The sequence below is a fragment of the Dermatophagoides pteronyssinus genome, unplaced genomic scaffold, assembly GCF_027571235.1.
Source record: "Dermatophagoides pteronyssinus isolate colony J.1.1.1.1 unplaced genomic scaffold, Derpt_VIB-CSIC_2022.12 sq0016, whole genome shotgun sequence".
Taxonomy (NCBI): domain Eukaryota; kingdom Metazoa; phylum Arthropoda; class Arachnida; order Sarcoptiformes; family Pyroglyphidae; genus Dermatophagoides; species Dermatophagoides pteronyssinus.
Genome location: NW_027461540.1, coordinates 504,909 through 524,044, shown reverse-complemented (window position 1 = coordinate 524,044; position 19,136 = coordinate 504,909). Strand labels below are relative to the sequence as shown.

The window sequence follows — 19,136 nt, the reverse complement described above, 5'->3', positions numbered from 1 at the left end:
ACAATCGTTTGATGTTTTGTTTGATGTCGGCTTTTTCATAAAATGAATCATCCGCATCTTTATTATTATTATCATCGCTTTTTTTTGATTGTTTGAATCAAAATGATGATGTTTTTTTGTTACTATTTTCACATAATTGGCATCTATGATGATGTCTGTGTATGTATGTTTACACGCCTCCTGTAAATTCCTATCCATTTCCAAGATTATTGAACTTTATTTCATTTTGATATTGGTCACTTTCATAACAAACAACAACAACAACATAAATTCTAATTCAAATTGAATTGATAAATAAAAAAAAAGAAGTTCTATTCACCACCACCATCGTTATAATTTAGTATCTCCCCCCTCCCACCACCACTGAACAAACCAAACACCAAAAATCACCATAAACTAAACAAAAAAAAAAGGAAATCATTTTATCTCTCTCTATGTCTCTGTGTCTCTCCATTCATTCATTCATTCATTTATCCATACTGTTCATCATCATAATAATCATCATCAATTAATTTATCCAATATGCATTTATGAATATAATTTTTCCATTCAGTTTTTATTATCATCATGGTTTGCACGAGCCAGACACACGATCTCCATATCCACACACACATTACAGATGTTTTTTTTTATATATGGAAAATTTTTTTCTAGTTTTCAATTCCATTTCCCGTATAGAATGGACTGAATGAAATGGACACGCACCATATGTTTTGTTTGGTTGGTTATTTTTTTTTGTTGTTAATTTTGTCAATTTTTTTGTTTGTTTTACACACATTGCTGGCTGCTTTTTTCAATTCATTCATTTTTTATTGACCATCAAAAATTATTATCATGTCGTTGTTTGATTGTTTGTCGGCTTAATTTATTAAGCATTTTTCCCAGAAACAATTGGATAGAGAAAGAAAATTTCCAGAAACAAAAAACATAAACTTTTTGAAACGCTGTTGCATTTCTTTTGGCTGTTCAATTATCTTCTGAAATAATCTTTAATGTTTTAAAGAAATTTTCGATAATAAGCTTTAAAAGTTTTTTTATTTTTCGCTTTTTCGCTTTATCTTAATGGATTTTTTTTTTCTTTCCAGTTTGTCGTAAAAATTTTCGACAATTTTTTTTTTCTAATTGAAAATGAAAATATTCATTTTTGACTTTTTTGACTTTTTCACACAGAAAAATACATGAAACTCGTAAAAATGTCCAAAAAAAGTTGACTTTTTTTTGTTGATGAGAATGACAGATATTATCATCTGCACAGTCACTCTTTATTTTTGCATTTGCACGATTCCTGGGCATCATCATTATCCTCACCAACGATAATGATTTTTCTATTTACAATTTTGATTATAATTATTGATAATGAAATTGAAATGTTTTTCGTACATTTCTCAAATCAATTAAAAACATCAAAAACCAAAAACAAACGAAACATTTTCGTTGGTTCATGTTTTCTTCATTATTATTATCCCGGGGTTAACAAATGAAGGAATTTTTTTTTTTTTTTGATGGATAAAAAATGACATATTGAGCCGTTTTTTGATGAGTTGAATTTGAAAAATTGCTTTTCTTAATCCGAATCAACTTATTTTTGTTTTCATTAACCATTTGGCCGCTGATGGAATTGAAAAGGAAAATTTTTTTCTTATCAATCTTTCTGTTTGAAAGAATTGTCTCACCAAAGAAACATTATTCACTTTAGATGTTGTTTAAATGATTAACATCATTCATTCAAATTGTCACTTTGTAAATATAAATATCAGACGACATGTTTGGATGCATTTCTTTTTCTTTTTGTTTTTTTGGCTGAAAAAATTCAGCGTAATGTTGATTATCTTAATTAGCCGATCTCTCTCATTGTTTTTCTCTCCCATTTCAAATCAAATTCTTCAAAATTAAAAATTTTCTCATCGGAAACGCCAATTTGGATTTCATTTTTTTCAGTTTTAAAGTTTTTTTTAAAATGATGTTTTCTTAATTAGCCCGAATTTCTTTTCAGCCAAACGAATAATGATGATGATGATTCAATTATTTGTCAGCAGAAAAAAACAACTGAATTTTCAACCAAAAAAACCCATTACATTCTGTTTATCATTTTGTCATAATATTTTTGTTTCTTTTGCAAATCGATCGATCGATTGATTGATTTCCATCATCCACACATAAACGTTGTTAGTTTTTCTATTGATTTTTTTTCAGCCTGGTCTGCCCAATTCGTTTTTCCCATTCGTATGATAATAATGATGATGTGAATCATTATTGTTTTCATGTGATGCTTACCATGATGATGATTGTCTTTTTTTTTCATCCGAATGAGATCATCATCATCATCATCATAAATGTCATTACAAACAGACATTTTTCCTTTTTTGTTTTCCATCATCATCAACAACGAAATTCCGGGTTTTTTTCCATTGAATTCCAACCGGAATAATAACCGAAAAAAAAGACAAATTTTTTCCGTTGTTGTTATGGCCTGTATTCAATTGTTTTTTTCGCTTCGTTCTGAAAATGTTCTGTGCTGGAAATAATGAAAAAACATTCAACGAATTGCATCTTCGAAACAAAACAAACGAAAAAAATGGAACCGAATTCGGGATTCGGATCGATTTTTTTCTTCCCATTATGATTGTTTGATGCTTGTTTGTTTCCAAACATTTTTTGTCATTTTGTTTGTATGTAATTAGCTAGCTAGTTTTAGCTTTAGCTAGTTTTTTCCTCATTTCATTTCAGTTTTGCTTTGGAAAAACAAATTTTCTTTTCTTTTTTGAAATGAAAAAATTGTAACAAATTTAATGACCAAAAAAACATCATTGAAATGATGATGTTGATGATGATAATATAGAGAATTTTTTTTCCATTATTCAGTAACTAGGTTTGTTTATTTCTGTTTGTTTGACACGTGTCAAAATTTGAATGAATTTTTAACACGTGGACAACTTGAATTTATTTTTATTCATTTTTGTTTTGATCAGCTAGATTCAAACACACAAACAAGCAAACAGAAAGAATGGTTGCATCAATTTATAAAGATTTTTTCTTTGTTTATGTTTTTTTTAATGAAACAAACAAAATTAACTTTCAGAATGATGATCATGATGAAAACAGATAAAAAACAATGTTTGAATCCAGAACCAGAACCAGAACCAGAGAGAGAGAGAGAGATAAATTGTTTGTTCAAACTAAAGAAAATTAATTGAAGAATTAATCTTTTTTCATTTTCATTTTCACTATCTAATGCAAAAAGTGTGCATCCCGATTAAAATGAATGAATGAAAAAATTTCATTTTATTCAGGATGGTGGATCCAAAAAATGGCCGGATACTGTTTTTTGTTGATCCCAGGATCTGTTTTTTTTTCACTGTTATCGTTGTCATTATTGGATCAAAACAAAATTAGATTGATGATCATCATCATTGATGATAGTTTTGCATTGTTTTGGGTCAAATTTGTTTGTTTCCAAAACAAAACTAGATTAACTGTATAAAACCAGATGGACAATTTATTCGTTGTTGGATGAAAATCCGATTAAATTTTTTTCATCCAACATCCTAACGAAAACATTGCTTAACATCACTTATTACTTAACAGTGGATTATATCTATCTGTATGCACTGTGTTTGTGGATGACAAATTGGTGTTACAGCAGTAACAACGACAAGAAAAATTGCAATATGGAATGAAAGATGCGTTTGATATGGTTGTTTTTTTTTAGTTTCGTTTGTAAAAATGATGGCATGGCAAAAGGAAAATTTATCATTATGATTATGACGACTATTTTGACTGCAAAAGTGTAATTCAATAATTTAACCGATGAAATGATGTTTATGACCGGAATATTATCGATATATCTTAATTACCGTTGTTTTTTTTTCTTCCTGATATATTTCTAATTGAGTGATGTGATGTTTTTGATGTGTGTGATCTGTTTCGGGGTTAAATTTTTTTTTTTTTAGGAAAAATTTTTCAAAAACTTAACCCCGAAAAAAAAAAAACGAATGTTGTGTGAAAGAAACAAGCGAGAGAAAATAAATTAATTAATCAAACTCCGAAATACAATTCAAATAATGATAATAATAAAAAGAAAAGAATCCCTGAAGATAATAAAGCGTTAACAGTTTTTTTTATTATTATTTCCTTTTTGATAACTGAAAATAATATTCATTGATAATTGATGAACTTTTTTTTTTCTTCTTTTGGTTTCTCCCGGTTAACATCACATTCAATGAAGCAATGTTTTTTTCAGGTTTCTTTTCGGGGGTTATTCTTTGACCAACCAAGAAAGAAAAAAAGATGGAGTTGAACGAATGATGGGAGGGAGAAAAAATACCAAAAAACTTTAACCCCACGGTCGAAAAAGAAAAACAAGAAAAACAAAAAAAAAAAAAACTTTTCATTTTGTCAGTCAGTCAGTTTAATATTGTCGTTGATATCTTAATCCTATACGGAACCAGCAATGAATTACGTGTGTTATGTGTGTTTGTCGCGTTACTTTATTACTTTTTCGTTTGTTTGTTTGTTTGTTTGCCTTATGTAATTCCTTTTTTGGTTCTTCAAATGAAAGTTTGTTTTCTGGTTTATAAAATGAAATTGATAATTAATTATTAATTATTCTAAGAAGAAAAAGAATCCAAAAAGACTTTTCTGGTGTTTACCCAAGGAACATTTTTATGTTTTTTTTGGTTGGCTGGTTGGTTATTTTGACGCTTCTTTCTGTTCTGGATATAAATAAAGAAGAAAAAAGGTGGCAATGCGAGGAGAACTAACTACAGAACTAAGGAGGACTAAGAAAGAAAGAAAAACTTTTTCTTCCACTGACATCTTCTTCATGATGATGATGGCGAAAAAATACAGTGTTTTTTCGGCTTCTTCACTCTCTCTCTCTCTCTCTCTCTGAATGAATGAATTATTAATCAAATGCTTCAATGGTTTGACAGATTTTCCTTTTTTTCATTCCTTGTTTACGGTTTTTTTTTAATTCTTTATTTATATTTTACGTTTGCAAATTTAAATTTTTCTAGTTTTACCTGTGTGAAATTTGGTAAATTATTATTATCGACCTTTACCTTGATTGAATTGCGAAAACCACCACCACCATTATATTCAGTTTGATCATTCATTTTCTGGTCAATAAATGGTGTTTCTTGTTGATGTTTGATTTTTGATAAGTTTGAAAAATTCAGTGTCAGAAGTTCAATGAATTTCTATCTTGTCTTTTATTGGCCACCATTTTTACCAATCACAAACACATAAAAAAAACTCTGAAAAGATAATTGTACGATTGGAATTTTGCAAAAATCAAATAAAAATTGTCGAGATTTGATCGTTTGTTTTGGTTGTTTTTGATGTTTTATTTTCACGTCTTTCAAACGTAATAAAAATAAAAATTGAACGATTTCAACCTGGCAATTTCTTATTGCCAAAACATAAACCTTCCTTATTTTCTCTGATTGAATATAAGGTGTGTGTCAAAAAGAAGCAAGCAAAGCTTCGATTCTTTTTCGTCTTCGTCTTTGCTTACCTTCGATCTTAATGATGATGGCCAGGTTTAAAGAGAAAAGCCATAGCCATAATTTTCTTTGGTTGCAATTTAACCGGATTGATTGGATAATTATGATAATCACATCCAAAGGAGGGGTGAGGAGTAGGGAAGAAAATGAAATAAAATAAAGTTCCAGAAGTTGGTTGGTTGGTTGGCTTTTCAACTTTTTTTTTCTTCTTCTTTTACTCTTTCGCTTCATCATCATCATCATCATTATTATGATTTATTCAAGTTGAATGTCTTGTTTTGATTCGGAAAACTTCAAAAACTTCAAAATTTTTAAAAATCAAAGGAGAGAGAGAGAGAGAGAGAGAGAGGGAGAGAGAATCAAGGTAAGTCAAAGTTCACTGATTTTTCACCACCATTACCACCACCACCGCATTTTTCAATCTTTCATCACCATTCGTTCATCATCATCAATTATCATTATCCATAATTTTTTTTTTATAAAATATTTTTCTGTTGATTATAATTATCATTTTATAATGTGATTATAATTTTTATTCGATCAACCCTGGTCTTTTTTTTTCTTTTTTTTTTTGAATTTTAAATAAGATCATCAAGGTAGTTGATGGTTAATAGTGAATGATGGTGGTGGCTAAACCTGTTCATTATTATCATTTACCACCAAGAAATTTATCATTTCGAATGGATAATTTCTTTCATCACCAAACACACAATCCATTCATTCATTCATTCATCATCATCAAAATACAATGTTTCTTTTTGCTATAAAGAATTTTCTCAATTGTCATTTGTTTCATTTTGACATTTGGGTGATGGAGGGGGTAGAGAGAGAGAGAGTGGAGGGTTATTAAAAAAAACTATTTTAACTTGATTTTTTTTTTATTTATTTTCATTAACAATCCAAAGAATCTAATGTTTTTTTTTGTATGTTTGGAGTATGTAAGTGTTTAGTTTAGTTAGTCGTTTGGTCGATATTGAACAAATGGACAATTTATGTTTTGTTGATGTAAGAAAATTTTTCGAGACTTTTTCACAGCCAAAAATATATCCAAAAATGTGGTTGTTTATGAGAGTTTCTGGCTTCGTTCGTTGTTTTGTTTTTGTTTTTGAATCAAGAACCACCAGCCAAATGAAAGTCTTGTTGGTTTGGTTCTCACCATCGAAATCAATCGAACAGATGTTTAAACACAGCAAGCAAGCAATCAAACAAGCCAAAAAAAGCAAAAAACAAAAGATAGGATACCACCACCAAATTATCATCATTATTATTTTGTGTTCATTTGGAAAATTTATTGTCGTTTTGTTTTGTTGTTGAATGTTTCTCTCTTTCGTTTTTCTCTCACTAAACTTGTTGTTTTCGTTTAGTTTTTTTTAAATGTGAAAATAGAAGAATTTTCATTCTGTAGAAATTCAATACCCTGATATTCTATAGAAATCAACAAAAAATAAACATCCAAATGTGGAAAAAATTAACACTGGATTTTTCCCTTGGTTCGATTTTGTTTTTTGTTTTGTTTTGTTTTTCTTTTGTCTTTTGTTTGTTTCTGTGCCCCAAAAAAATGATAATAAATTAAAATTTGGTCAATTTCAAAAAGCCATACATATGGTTTCAATTTAAAACAAAAAACGAAAAACCCAGAGAAAATTTATAATGAAAAACTTGTGTAGATCGAAACAAATAAACAAACCTCGCTATGATAATTTGTGGTCAGAAATAAATGTGTCCATCTTTGTAAACACCATGTGTCCATTTTTGTTTGGTGTTTCAAATCAATATTTTTTTTTCGGAAAATTTCTTTTTCGGAAAATTTCTTTCCTGGAAATTTCTAATTTTTCTTTTTCTTATTTCTGATTTGTAATAGATGCCAATCTAACATTAACAACATTGGATATTATAAATTTAACAACAACATTACATAATTCTCATCATTTAAATCATCATCATCATTTGCATAATCATAACCATCATAATTCATCGTTATCAAATTCATCATCCACGACAACGTCAAAATCGACATTAATAGCAATAACCAATGATGATGAATCTAGTTTGCCATTGTTGCCTTTTGTTGAATCATCTACATCATCTGCATCCGAATCATCATTCAATCATCAAATACATCCAGATAAATCCAATCCAAAAGGTTTACGTTTTGAAGAAGAACCATCGGATTCATATATTGTACGTAGTAAATCAGCTTTATTACGTTGTCGTACATTAAATGCATTGAATGCATGGTTTACGTGCAATAGTGGTATGTGTTTATTATATAGATGATCGAATATTGATTGATCGAAAATCTGATCAAAAAAATCAATCAATTTTTCAATTCGGAAAAATCAATTTTTTTTAAACCCTTTAGGTGATGAACGTCGTATACAACAGAATCAAAAAATATCCAACTATGTTGATCCACAAACCGGTATTCGTTTGGTAAGTTTTTTTTTCAATTTTCACTATTTTGAATGAATAATAATAAAATTTAGCCTGTAGGGTTGATATAGTCGTTTCCCTTATACACATCTATATCAGTCTTTTCCCTCTTCTTCTTTTTTTGGTTACATCATGATAATTCTTTTTCAATCATCGATTATTGAAATGGTTGAATGATTTTTTCCCTTTCCTTTCTTTCAACAATGTCATCACTATGTGAAAACAAAATAAAGTGAAAATTTGTTGTTGTCATCATCATCACTAACATCACAATCGGGTTATCGTGGTGGTTACAAACGATGATTGTCATGATGATAGAATCAAATGTTGTTAACACGGGATTTTCAAACATTAGACAGTGCAGCAATGATAGTGAAAATAGAAAATAATAATAACTTTTTGTTGTTCCAATTGGGTTGATTTTTTTTTGGAAATTCAATCTAGTGGAAATAGTTGTGCTTGTAGCTAATACACATGTAGAATATTCCATTGTCAAACTGTACAAGAAACAACAACGAGAGTAGAAATAGTCGTCTGTCATTTTTGCAAATTATTTTATCAAAAATTCGGGATCAAGACAAGCAAAAAAACAATCGATGCGTATAAAAAACATGAATGTTTCGTTTTTTTTCTAACCCAAAACATTATCATCCGCATCAATTTTTACGTGAAAACAAAGAAAACATCATCAAACGCTTGGTTGGTTGAATGAAAATTCAGAAACTAGCTTGAGTTTGACAAGCGTTTGTTTGCATGTTTGTTTTGTCATTTGAAAAGATTCCACCAAAAACAGAATTTTAATCCAGAAAAAAATTTAGAAATTTAGAAAACCATAAAGTTCGACTATGGCTACAGGGAAATTTCCCGGGATTCCCAAGGATTCTTCCTTGAATGTTTTTCCGAAATGATAATTTCGTTTTTGGTGATATTTCTTTTTGGCGTGAGCGGCATTCGTTCTTTTTTGTTTTTTCATTTGGATAATGTTTCTGCATTTCATTCAAATTGATGATAAGAAACCATCATCGTCTTGGTAATGTAGAATCAGTGAAAAGAAAAGAATTTGAAAAACAGAATTTGAAATAAAGAAAATGAATAAATGGATGGTTGGTTGGTTGGTTGTTTGAATAAACATTTTTCCTTTTGTTTTTTTTCACGAAAAGAAAATTGAAAAAAATTTTCAAAACAATTGTCAGCACACACACACACAGCATTTATCAATTTATCTTCTTCTTCCTCCTGATTTCGTTTTGTTTTTGTTTCACCAACGCCATGGCGCCCATCTTTTTCCTTTTTCTTTTTTTCCATTGCATATCCCTCTCTCTTTCTCTCTTCGTCTGTTTTGCTTTGTTTGTTCATGCAAAACAATAAACATCACCAGAATCTTTGGAACACAGATCTATTTTGGATCATTGAATTGAAATGAATTCAATTTGTAAAAAGTAAGAGAGATTCTTCCCCAACGATCAAAGAAAATATTTCAAAATTTTGTTTTTCTTCTTTCCGAAGAAAAATATCCCAAAGATGGATCGATCAATGTGTGTGTGTGCGATTATGATGATAACAGGGAATAAATTTTCGAAAAATATTTTTTCGTTTTGAAAATTTTGTTTTTTTTGAATAATTTTTTCTGAAAAAAATTCAACACAAAAAAGCTTAAAGCATCACGCGATGAGCTTTTCACCTTTTGTTTGTTTTGTTTTGTAAAATATGTTTGTTATTCTCGAAAAGAGAGAATTTAATCCATCAATTTCAAACAAAACAAACAAAAAACTTATGTGGATCCAATAATCCATCATATTCAAAGAATGTCAATGCAAGGAATTTTTCCATTGAAAAAAATTGAATGACCAGAATTCTTCTTTTTTCGGGTAACAACAGGAATTGAGTTGTTCTTTTTTTCTGGAAAGTTTCTTTCCCTGAAAACTTTTATTGGCGTATAAGTTATTACCATCATCTTTGGCGCCTTTGAAAAACCACAAATATTTTTTTTCTTGATCATTTTTGTGTTTTTTGTACCACACAAAACAGACATTGATATGGTGTTTATGACAACAACATTTTTCTCTTATTTTCATGTTGTGTGTCCATCAAATGTCATCATCATCCAAATTCAAATATTCTTTTTTATTCGCTTGTTTATGACAGAATCGTTTGTCATAAATGCAAGCGAATAAAGAAAAGAAAACGATGTTTTTTCTATTGTGGAATTTCGATAAAGAATATTTTGGCAAAGAATAATAAAAAAATTTTCCTCTTTTTTTCATATCGATTCTTTTCATTGTCACAGAATTTGAATTGAATATTTTCAATGGAAAAAAACGACAGATAAATTCGCTTTTTCTTATTTCGTTGATTTTGGGTTTTTTTGAATGTCCGATTCTTTTCGAAGAATTTTTTTTTCAATTTAAATTTTTTTCAATAAAAATTGAAATGTTTATGACCAAATCATCAACAACAGCCAAACAACCAAACAGCCGATATGTTTTTTTTTCGAAAAAAATTTTTTGAAAAATTGAATTTTTTTTAACACAAAGAATCATCATTGTGTTAAATATTCAACTTTATTGAATTTCAAAAAAGAGGGGGAAAAAAATTCGAAATTGAATTCTGAAACCAAGAGAAATTCTTTAAGAATTTTTATTTATTTTTTTAAAACTTTTTTTTCATTGTCATTATTCTTTTCTTTGTCATTTTGATTAGATTGAAATCGATTTGGAAATAACCCGAAGCGATGTTGAAGAACATCAAAATTCTGGATATACAAATCCATATCAATGTTGGTGTACAGCATATGGTGGTCATCATCAAATTATGAGCCGTAAAGCATCCGTTTCATTTGCATGTAAGTTTTTTTGTAAAAAATTTTTTTTCAAGAAATTTTCCTCTAAACTCATTTTTCGGGAATAATTTTCGGGATTCAAAAACAAAAAAAAATTTCCAGAATATTTCTTTTACCACAACCACTCTCACCGTTACTAACAACCACCGTTAACATCCACCCACTAATTTTATTTACGGAAATGTTTTCGGAATAAAAACCAAACACTAGTAAATTCTGTACCAGATTTATTATCGCTGTCATTACTTATTCTGTTACTTTACTTTACTTTATTCTGTTACACAATAAATACAGTCTCTCTCAGTTTCTAAACGCACACACAAAATCATTTAGTTGCATTTCCGAGACTAATTTTCAAAATCAATTTTTTCGTTTTGAAACTCACAATTCTCTGTCAAATGCAGATGCATTGTTCTTTTTTAAACCCGATGCAAATTGTCGTTGTTTTGCTATTTTTGTTTCGTTTTTTTCTTGTTTCGTTTTGCTCGACAAATTGATTTTTTCTTTTCGGTATTCTTAAAATGAAAATTATTATTCTGTGGTTTCTTTGCTAAATAACTTTTTTTTTTTGCGCTAAATGATTTGATAAACCAAAAATGAATTGAATTGCGAAAGTTTTTCTATCAGGGCGAGGTTCTATTTATTCATTTATCGTCGGTTCCATTATTTGAATGAATGAATATTTTGGATCATTTGGATAGAAATAGTTTTTTTTCGTTATAGAAATTGTTTTCATTGTTGTTGTTGTTGTTGTTGTTGTTTGATATTGATTTGATTTGATTGTTTCCCTAAAATTCAATCAAAATGAAATAAACACGCAAACAAAACAAAAAACAAACCTCGATAAACATAAGAGACAAAGAATAATAACACCGATTGGGTTGTAACTTTTGTTTTTCTAACCAGAACAATTTCTTTTGCCAGAATTCAGAACATTTTCTATGTTTCCATAGAGCGATCAAATATTAAATTTGATTTCTGATTTATGATTTTTATTGATTAAAAATTGATTGATTTTTTGATTTGATTTGATTTGATTGATATATGATGTCAACAACAACAAAACTTCCTAACAGGAAGCATAATTACAAGATTTTGATTTGAAAGTTTCTTTTTTTTCAAATAACTTCCTTTCCATAAAGTTTCTTCATTACTACAGCAGCCAAAATATCACTTATCATTTTCATATATGATAATAATAAAACAAAGTGGATGACAAAATCAAGAGAATCAAGAATCAAGAATCGCGAGAGAATCAAGAGAATGTTAGTGAAAATTCAAGCGTAAAATAAAATTCGAAACAATGATCATCGATCATTTGTGATGATCATTGTATGTTGTGTGGATGTCGTCACATTAGATTGAATCTTTTCTTTCGCTTCTTCTTCTTTGCTCTCTCTCTCTCTCTCTCTCTCTCTCTCTCTCTGTCTCTCTCTGCATATAGAAAAAGATTGATAAAAACTTACGAACCAGAATTGCTATAGTTGGCTAGTTTGCCCATATACACATCTCTATCGTTTGTTCGTTGTTTGGTTCGTCGGTTGGTTGTTGCAATTGTTTCGTCATTTGATGATGACATATATTGGAACAAAGTGATCATCGTTTTTTCTGTACTATCACCACCCTCTCTCTCTCTCTCTCTCTCTCTCTCTCTCTCTCTCTCTCTCCGACTATATCGACTCTATGTGTTTCTGTTTTGTATTAGATTTTTTTCTTTTTTTTTGATTTGCTTGGAAATTCAATTACATTTTTTTGGTTTGGTTTTTTGGTACATGGTCGAGAAATGATACTGCAGTCAAACAATGACATTTTACTACTACGGAATATTTTTCCGCCATTGGAAAAACATGGAAAGAGAGAGAGAGAGAGAGAGAGAGAGAGAGAGAGAGAGAGAGAGAATTCACAACTATCATTATCATTGTCATTGGCTACTATACTGAGATGATTGAATAAAACGATGGAAAAAAAAAAAGAAAATCGGGAATTTTTTCGGGAAAAAAACTGAGCTGAAAACCGTTTTTTCGACTGAAAAAAAGCAGTTTATTTGATAATCAAAACTAGACTAGACTAGATAGATAAGACATTTGCATAGAGAAACAACAGCCAAAAACCAAAGTTTTTTTTGGAACAACTTTTCCAGTTTGTAAATCGTTTCGCTATGAATTTGGTCAGTCGATTTTTCCGTGATTCGAAAAACGTATTGCCAACATTTTTGGGTTATTTAATGATTATCATCATAAACGACAACATTTGAAAAACACTACCACCCACCCACCAAACATGACCAAACATTACAGAAATTGTAACGAAAATCATTATTCGATTATTATGTTGATGATGATGATGATTATGATGTTTGATTGTTAGATATTTGGTTTGTCTTCACTTTCTCTCTCTCTTTCACTGACTACCATCACTATGTGATTAGTGAATTGAATGACCAATTATTATCTGATTCTGGTTCATATCTCTCTCTCTCTCTCTCTCTCTCTCTTTATCTCTTTTGTTAACTTTTTGTGTTGCTGCTTGGTTTGGTTTAGTTTTGGTCGATGGTAGTTTTTTGAAAATCACTGGGTGTTACTTTGTTTTTCTGAGGGATCATTATCTGTTTTTCGTTTCGTTTGTTTGAATAACCATATTACATCAGCAGAAGCAGTTGGAAACGTGTTTCATTTTTCTATCTTGTTCTGCTTAGTTGAATTTTTGAAGCGAAGAAAAAATCCATTTTTTTCTGGGCTATAATAAATGACAAAATCAAAAAGAGATGAACGAAACGAAAAAAAATGTAGATTGTTTCAATAATCGATTAATCGATTATTATTATTTTTAATTATTCGTTCATCTCTCCCTTTCAATTTCAAATTCGATAATTATCTGTTTTGTTGTTGACAAAATCGAAACAACCAAACAGCCAAAAAAAAAAAAAATCATTTTGATTATCCATAATTTTGGATTTTTCCTTTTTCCAAAAATTTCTGTTCGACAATTGTCATTTATCATCATTTTTCCTTCATCCAAATGTTGTTGTTTTTCATTGTTTTCGTGAATTGAATATTTTATTTTATTCATTCATTTTCCCGTTGATTCTTGTTTCATTATTCTTGTTTTTTCTTGAATGGTTTTCCTGATAACATTTCTTAATTCCGACACAATGATCCACCAAGCAAAAGAAAGAAATTCAAAAAAACAGAAGAATTTTTTTTCCATTCATAAAAGAATAAAGCAAAAAGAATTCAGTTTGGCAGGAATATTCTTCTGTTTATAATGATTTTTTGTTTTCGTTGGAAAATGAAATTCTGAAAGGAAACATTGCGAGAAAAATATGAATTTTTCATTCGGAGAATTGAAAACGTCTTAAATGTGTATCTGTTTGTGTTTGTGTGTGTAAATAAAACTTCTTTGGCGCTAAAATTGAAAGACAAACAAACGAAGAAGATTTCTCACTCAATTCGATAAGAAGCTTAGTGAATATTGTTGTTTTCGTTGTTGTTGTCAATATTATTCAATAATAACAATTTCTTTTCAACCCCGATAGTAATAGGATTCTTTTCGTTTGTTTATATTCCCGAAGAAAACCCAAACTAAACTTAACTGAACCGGAAAAAAAATTTCGGTTAAGAATCGATAAATAGAAAAAACCTTGAAAATGATTCCTTTACCTTTGTTTACTTCGATTCTTTCTGTAAAGTTTCCCTGCTTTCAAAATGATACTTTATTTCAATTTCCGCTTATTTTTCTTTTTCGCTGAAAAATTTCCGCTTATTTTTTCGGGTTTTTTTTTCTCTGTTGATTTTTCATTTTTGTTTGTTTGTTTTGTTTATTAATAATTTTTTCTTTTTCATTTTTTGTTTCGTTTTTTTTCATCCATATCCCTTGTTCCACATAATGTTTTTTTTCTGTTTTGTTTTTTTTTCGCTATTTTTGTTTGGCTATTTTTGTCCATTGTTTTGCGCCAAAATTTTTTGCGCAACTTTTTTCACCCAAAATTCCCCGAAAAAAAAAAGATTTGAAAAAACATTTTCCATTAGAACCAAAATCGGTTCGAATTGCACTGAATGATGTTCAGGGTAAATCATCATCATTGACCGTACAATTTCATTGTCAACCACCGATTGGCCGTCCAAAACCGATTGTATTCTGGATGCGCAATGATGTTATCATTCTGGAAAGTGAACACGGTGAACATTCAACGTCTGCATCCTTGCCATCCTCAACGATAAAATCTAGTCAAGATTTTTTAACGGAAAAATTTCATCGAAGAAAATCGAAAAATCATAAAAAAATTGTGATAACCAAATCGAATAAAACCATTAACGTTGGTGGTGGTGGTCATCGTAAACGAATGGCTGAATCTGTAAATAACGATAATGAAGACGATGATGATGAAGATGAAGATTACGAAGACGATGATGAAGTACTGGAATTTGATGCATCCAAACAGCCGGAAAAAGAAATTGGACACGATGATGATGAAGAAGATGACCACGATGATTCATCATTATTACCCGATCATTTTGATTTAGCATCTTCGTTCAGAAATGTAAATAATAATAATAATAATAACGGTGTTGGTGGTAACGGTGGTGTTAATAGAAACATTCCAATAAATTATCATATGGCAAATGATTATACACTTGTTATAAAAAATATAACCGAAAATGATCAAGCTAATTATACATGTGGTGTTTATAATTATGCTGGTGTTAGATTTACAAGGCCAGCAATGCTTACAGTATTTGGTAAATGTTTATTTTTTTTGAAAATCTACTTTTTTATCAACTTTTTTTCATCCCAAAAATTCAACCCCGAAGTAGTTTTGCGGGAAATTCTAACTTTTAAAAAAAATCTAACATTTTCAAAGGAAAAACATTCCCATTTTAAATTAACCCTTTACTTTCATCGAAAAATTCATTAGTTTTTTCCGCAATTTCTGAATTTTCTTTTCCAATTTTTCCATAGTAAATGGTGAATGGTCAAATTGGGGTAGTTGGTCACCATGTCAACTATCTAATGGTCTATTAACACAAGGAATAAAATGTGGTATCGGTACCCAGAAACGTATACGTCATTGTAGTAATCCAACACCGGTTAATAATGGACAATTTTGTCCAGGTGAATCAATACAAATTACTGAATGTACTATACTTTGTCCACCAATCGATGGTTTTTGGTCACCATGGTCACAATGGTCAATTTGTTCACATGATTGTACACAGGTAACTAAATTCCAAAAAAAATTTTAACTAAATTATTTGACTAATTTTTTTTAACTAAATCTTTTTTCCCATAAAAGATACGAAGAAGAATATGTAATAATCCATTACCACAATCAGGTGGACATGATTGTTTTGGTCAGGATTTTATCCTTAAAAATTGTACCGGTGGTCTTTGTCGTAAAATTTTTGGTAAGTTTCAACCCCTCAAAAGAAAAACATCCAAACTACCAAATATCCAAACAACCAAACCAAACCAAATCTATTCGATGCTTACATTTTTCTAACTGATAAACATCCATAGATGATAATAAAATCTCTGATGAGTCATTCACAGTAGTGATGACAATGATAAGCAAAAACTGACTATCATCGTCGAAATCATCATTCAAAATCATTCATCCGTTCCATTCCTATACAGCACAGTTTCTACAGTGCAGTGTAGTTTGTGAAAAGTTGGGATGTTTTTTTCCTGTTTCGTTTCGTTTCGTTTCCCTTATTTCATCATCCATAAAAGGCAAAAAACCCCATGTATCATGTGCAATGATTTTCCATTAAGTTTTTTGTAAGTCATTTCTTCATTACTTTAGTTGACTTTTATTCATTTATTCTGATGATGATAATGGTGATGGTGACCTCTTCCTCCCCCACAAGAGCACACAGGGTTTATATATTTTGAGAACAAAAGAATGAAATTTCTGAAGAGGATTTTTTTTTGTCTGTTGTTTGGGAGAAACTGAAATTGTCGGAAGTCAAATCATCATCATCATCATCATCTTTGTTAGCCATTTGAATGTCATTTCCGGCTCTCTCTCTCTCTCTCTCTCTCTCTCTCTCTCTCTCTCTTTCTTTCATTGAAATTACACCGAATTTCCGATTCATTCCGGTGGATTCTTCTTGGATTCTTTCCCCGCTACGATTTCTATCTTGCTTTTCGGTCAAACTTTTTTCATTTTTCATTCAGAATTCATGTTTTTTGGTCCAATAATTTCACAGATTGACAGATTGATTGTATGGAAAAATCAAAATTATGGAATGAAAATTTGGATTTTTTGGTTTTTTTTATTGAATAAAGAAACGTCGTTCAAGATTCAAAAACGAAAAGAGAAATTTCTGGGAAAGAATCCATTTTTCTTTTACTGGAAAAAAATTCAAACGCCATTTTTTAAAAAATCAACGTTTTACAGTAATAGAGAGAAAGAAGTTGCTAAGTGAAAACAACCCAAATAGGAAATCCATTAGTTTTGGATCGTTAAAATACAGTCGACAAACCGAAAGAGAGAGAGAGAGAGAGAGCTGTCATTCCATTTTCATCAGTATCATCATCATCATCATCAAATGAAATGAAAAATTCAATTTTTATAAACGCGCAAATCTCGTGCGCGCACACAGCTATTCATCTCATTCATTTTACTATGCAAAAAAGATATATTCATAGCCAAGAATATTATTATTATTATTTACAGAATCAGAATCACAGAATCCATTGTGTGTAGTATAGAGCAGAATTGAATCAAATGGTAAAGTTGTTGATCGACCAACAAAATAAAAAAAAGTAAATTGGGATGTTTGTTTCAAACAAAATCATCATCATAAGTAGTCCTGATGATGATAAGTGTAATGACCGAGAATATTCTTGAATGAATTTCATCACATACCAACACACTAACATCACATGACATGTGATCAACAACAACAAAAAGCTACCATAATAGATATTGATAAAAAGAGAATATTCTTGCTTCAAACCTAACAAGGGAGAAACAAGAAAAACGATTAAATAAAGTTGTTTTGTTTTTTGTTCTTTGGATTCATCCAAAAAATCTGAATCCATTTGAAAATGTAATGTCTACCATTATTACATCGCATAACATCACCCATCATTGTTTATTATTGTCCGTTTTGGTTTGTTTTCAGAGACTTGTCATCAGCTTTGATGATGGAAGATGGAAAAACCGATTTTTTTTCCTATGAAACAATTTGACTTGTCATCGTCATCATCATCATTGTCTTTTATGACATTTTCAAACCAAAAACGAAACGAAAAAAGCGAAGCGAAACGAGAAAACTATAATTCTTTTCGGATCATAAAGATGTTTATGTGTTTTATGTGAATGTAACACGCGTTTTCATATATAAATATGATGTTACGACATACATGTTACGACAGCAAAATAGATAGAATAGAATTCAATTAAAGAAATTGAAAAATAAATTTTCTAATTTTGACGATTGGTTTTTTATTTTGTTGTTTTTCCTGATTGCTTGTTTCTTCTTCTGTTTTAATTTCATTTCATTTCATTATTATCATTGTCTGTGTGTGTGTGCAAGAGAGAGAGAGAGAGAGAGAGAGAGAGAGAGAGAGAGAGATTTACGATATTATTATCATTCATCAGCTTGCTGATGATGATTCATCCACAATTGATTCAAACAAACTTTCAAAAAAATTTTATTATCATCCAATAAAGATAGCAAGGAAAAAATGATGCAAATGAACCAGAAGAATTTGTTTCCAGTTCCAATTTAATCATTGATAAGATTTTTTACTGGTCGCAAACAACAAAATCACTATTTTTGGGTTGTTTTTTTATTTATTTTTGGCTGTTTTTACGACCATTTTGTCATGTGATTCATACAGTTTTTGTCGAGAAAACATTTACAAACGAACAATTTTTTTTTATTATCCTATCCAAGATGTTTATCAAATTGTCAATTTTGACTTGAATTTCTTGTTGATTGAAAATAGAGGGAAAAAAATCCCAAAGAAAAAAATCATTTTGTCACATGTTTTGATAATAAAAATCTTTCATCAGAAAATCATTTGGATTTTTTTTATTTTATGTTTTTCCACAAATGTTAATCAATCTTAATCGATCGAATGTTGATTTAATGTTTTGCTTGATTCTGTTTGATTTTATTAGAGATTCTTTGAATGTTGTTTGCGATTGTTAAACAACATTCATCATTCTTTATTCAATAAAATTCTCTCTCTCTTTCTCTCGTCCAATTTGAGATTCTAATTTCTCTTTTTCAACGATTTTCGGGGAAAAACCAAACCAAAATCAAAACAAAATGGAAGAAATTCGCCAAATCAAGTCAAAACATTGATTTTTTCTATTTTGACTTGATTTTTTTTGTTGAACGATA

The 19,136-nt window shown here is 29.7% G+C and overlaps 1 protein-coding gene across 3 annotated transcripts in view; it reads left to right on the top strand.

Moving 5' to 3' along the window:
• The window catches only part of LOC113796407 (uncharacterized), a 33,779-nt gene that overhangs the window by 7,655 nt on the left and 6,988 nt on the right, over window positions 1-19,136 (top strand). For 2 of the 3 annotated variants that reach the window (XM_075822242.1, XM_075822243.1), the window contains exons 2-7: window positions 7,366-7,758; window positions 7,867-7,937; window positions 10,638-10,779; window positions 14,781-15,515; window positions 15,736-15,992; window positions 16,070-16,181. In XM_075822242.1, the coding sequence (XP_075678357.1) occupies window positions 7,366-7,758; window positions 7,867-7,937; window positions 10,638-10,779; window positions 14,781-15,515; window positions 15,736-15,992; window positions 16,070-16,181 (1,710 nt within the window). The remainder of the gene's footprint in view (window positions 1-7,365; window positions 7,759-7,866; window positions 7,938-10,637; window positions 10,780-14,780; window positions 15,516-15,735; window positions 15,993-16,069; window positions 16,182-19,136) is intronic. The other variant, XM_075822244.1, reaches the window with a different exon arrangement.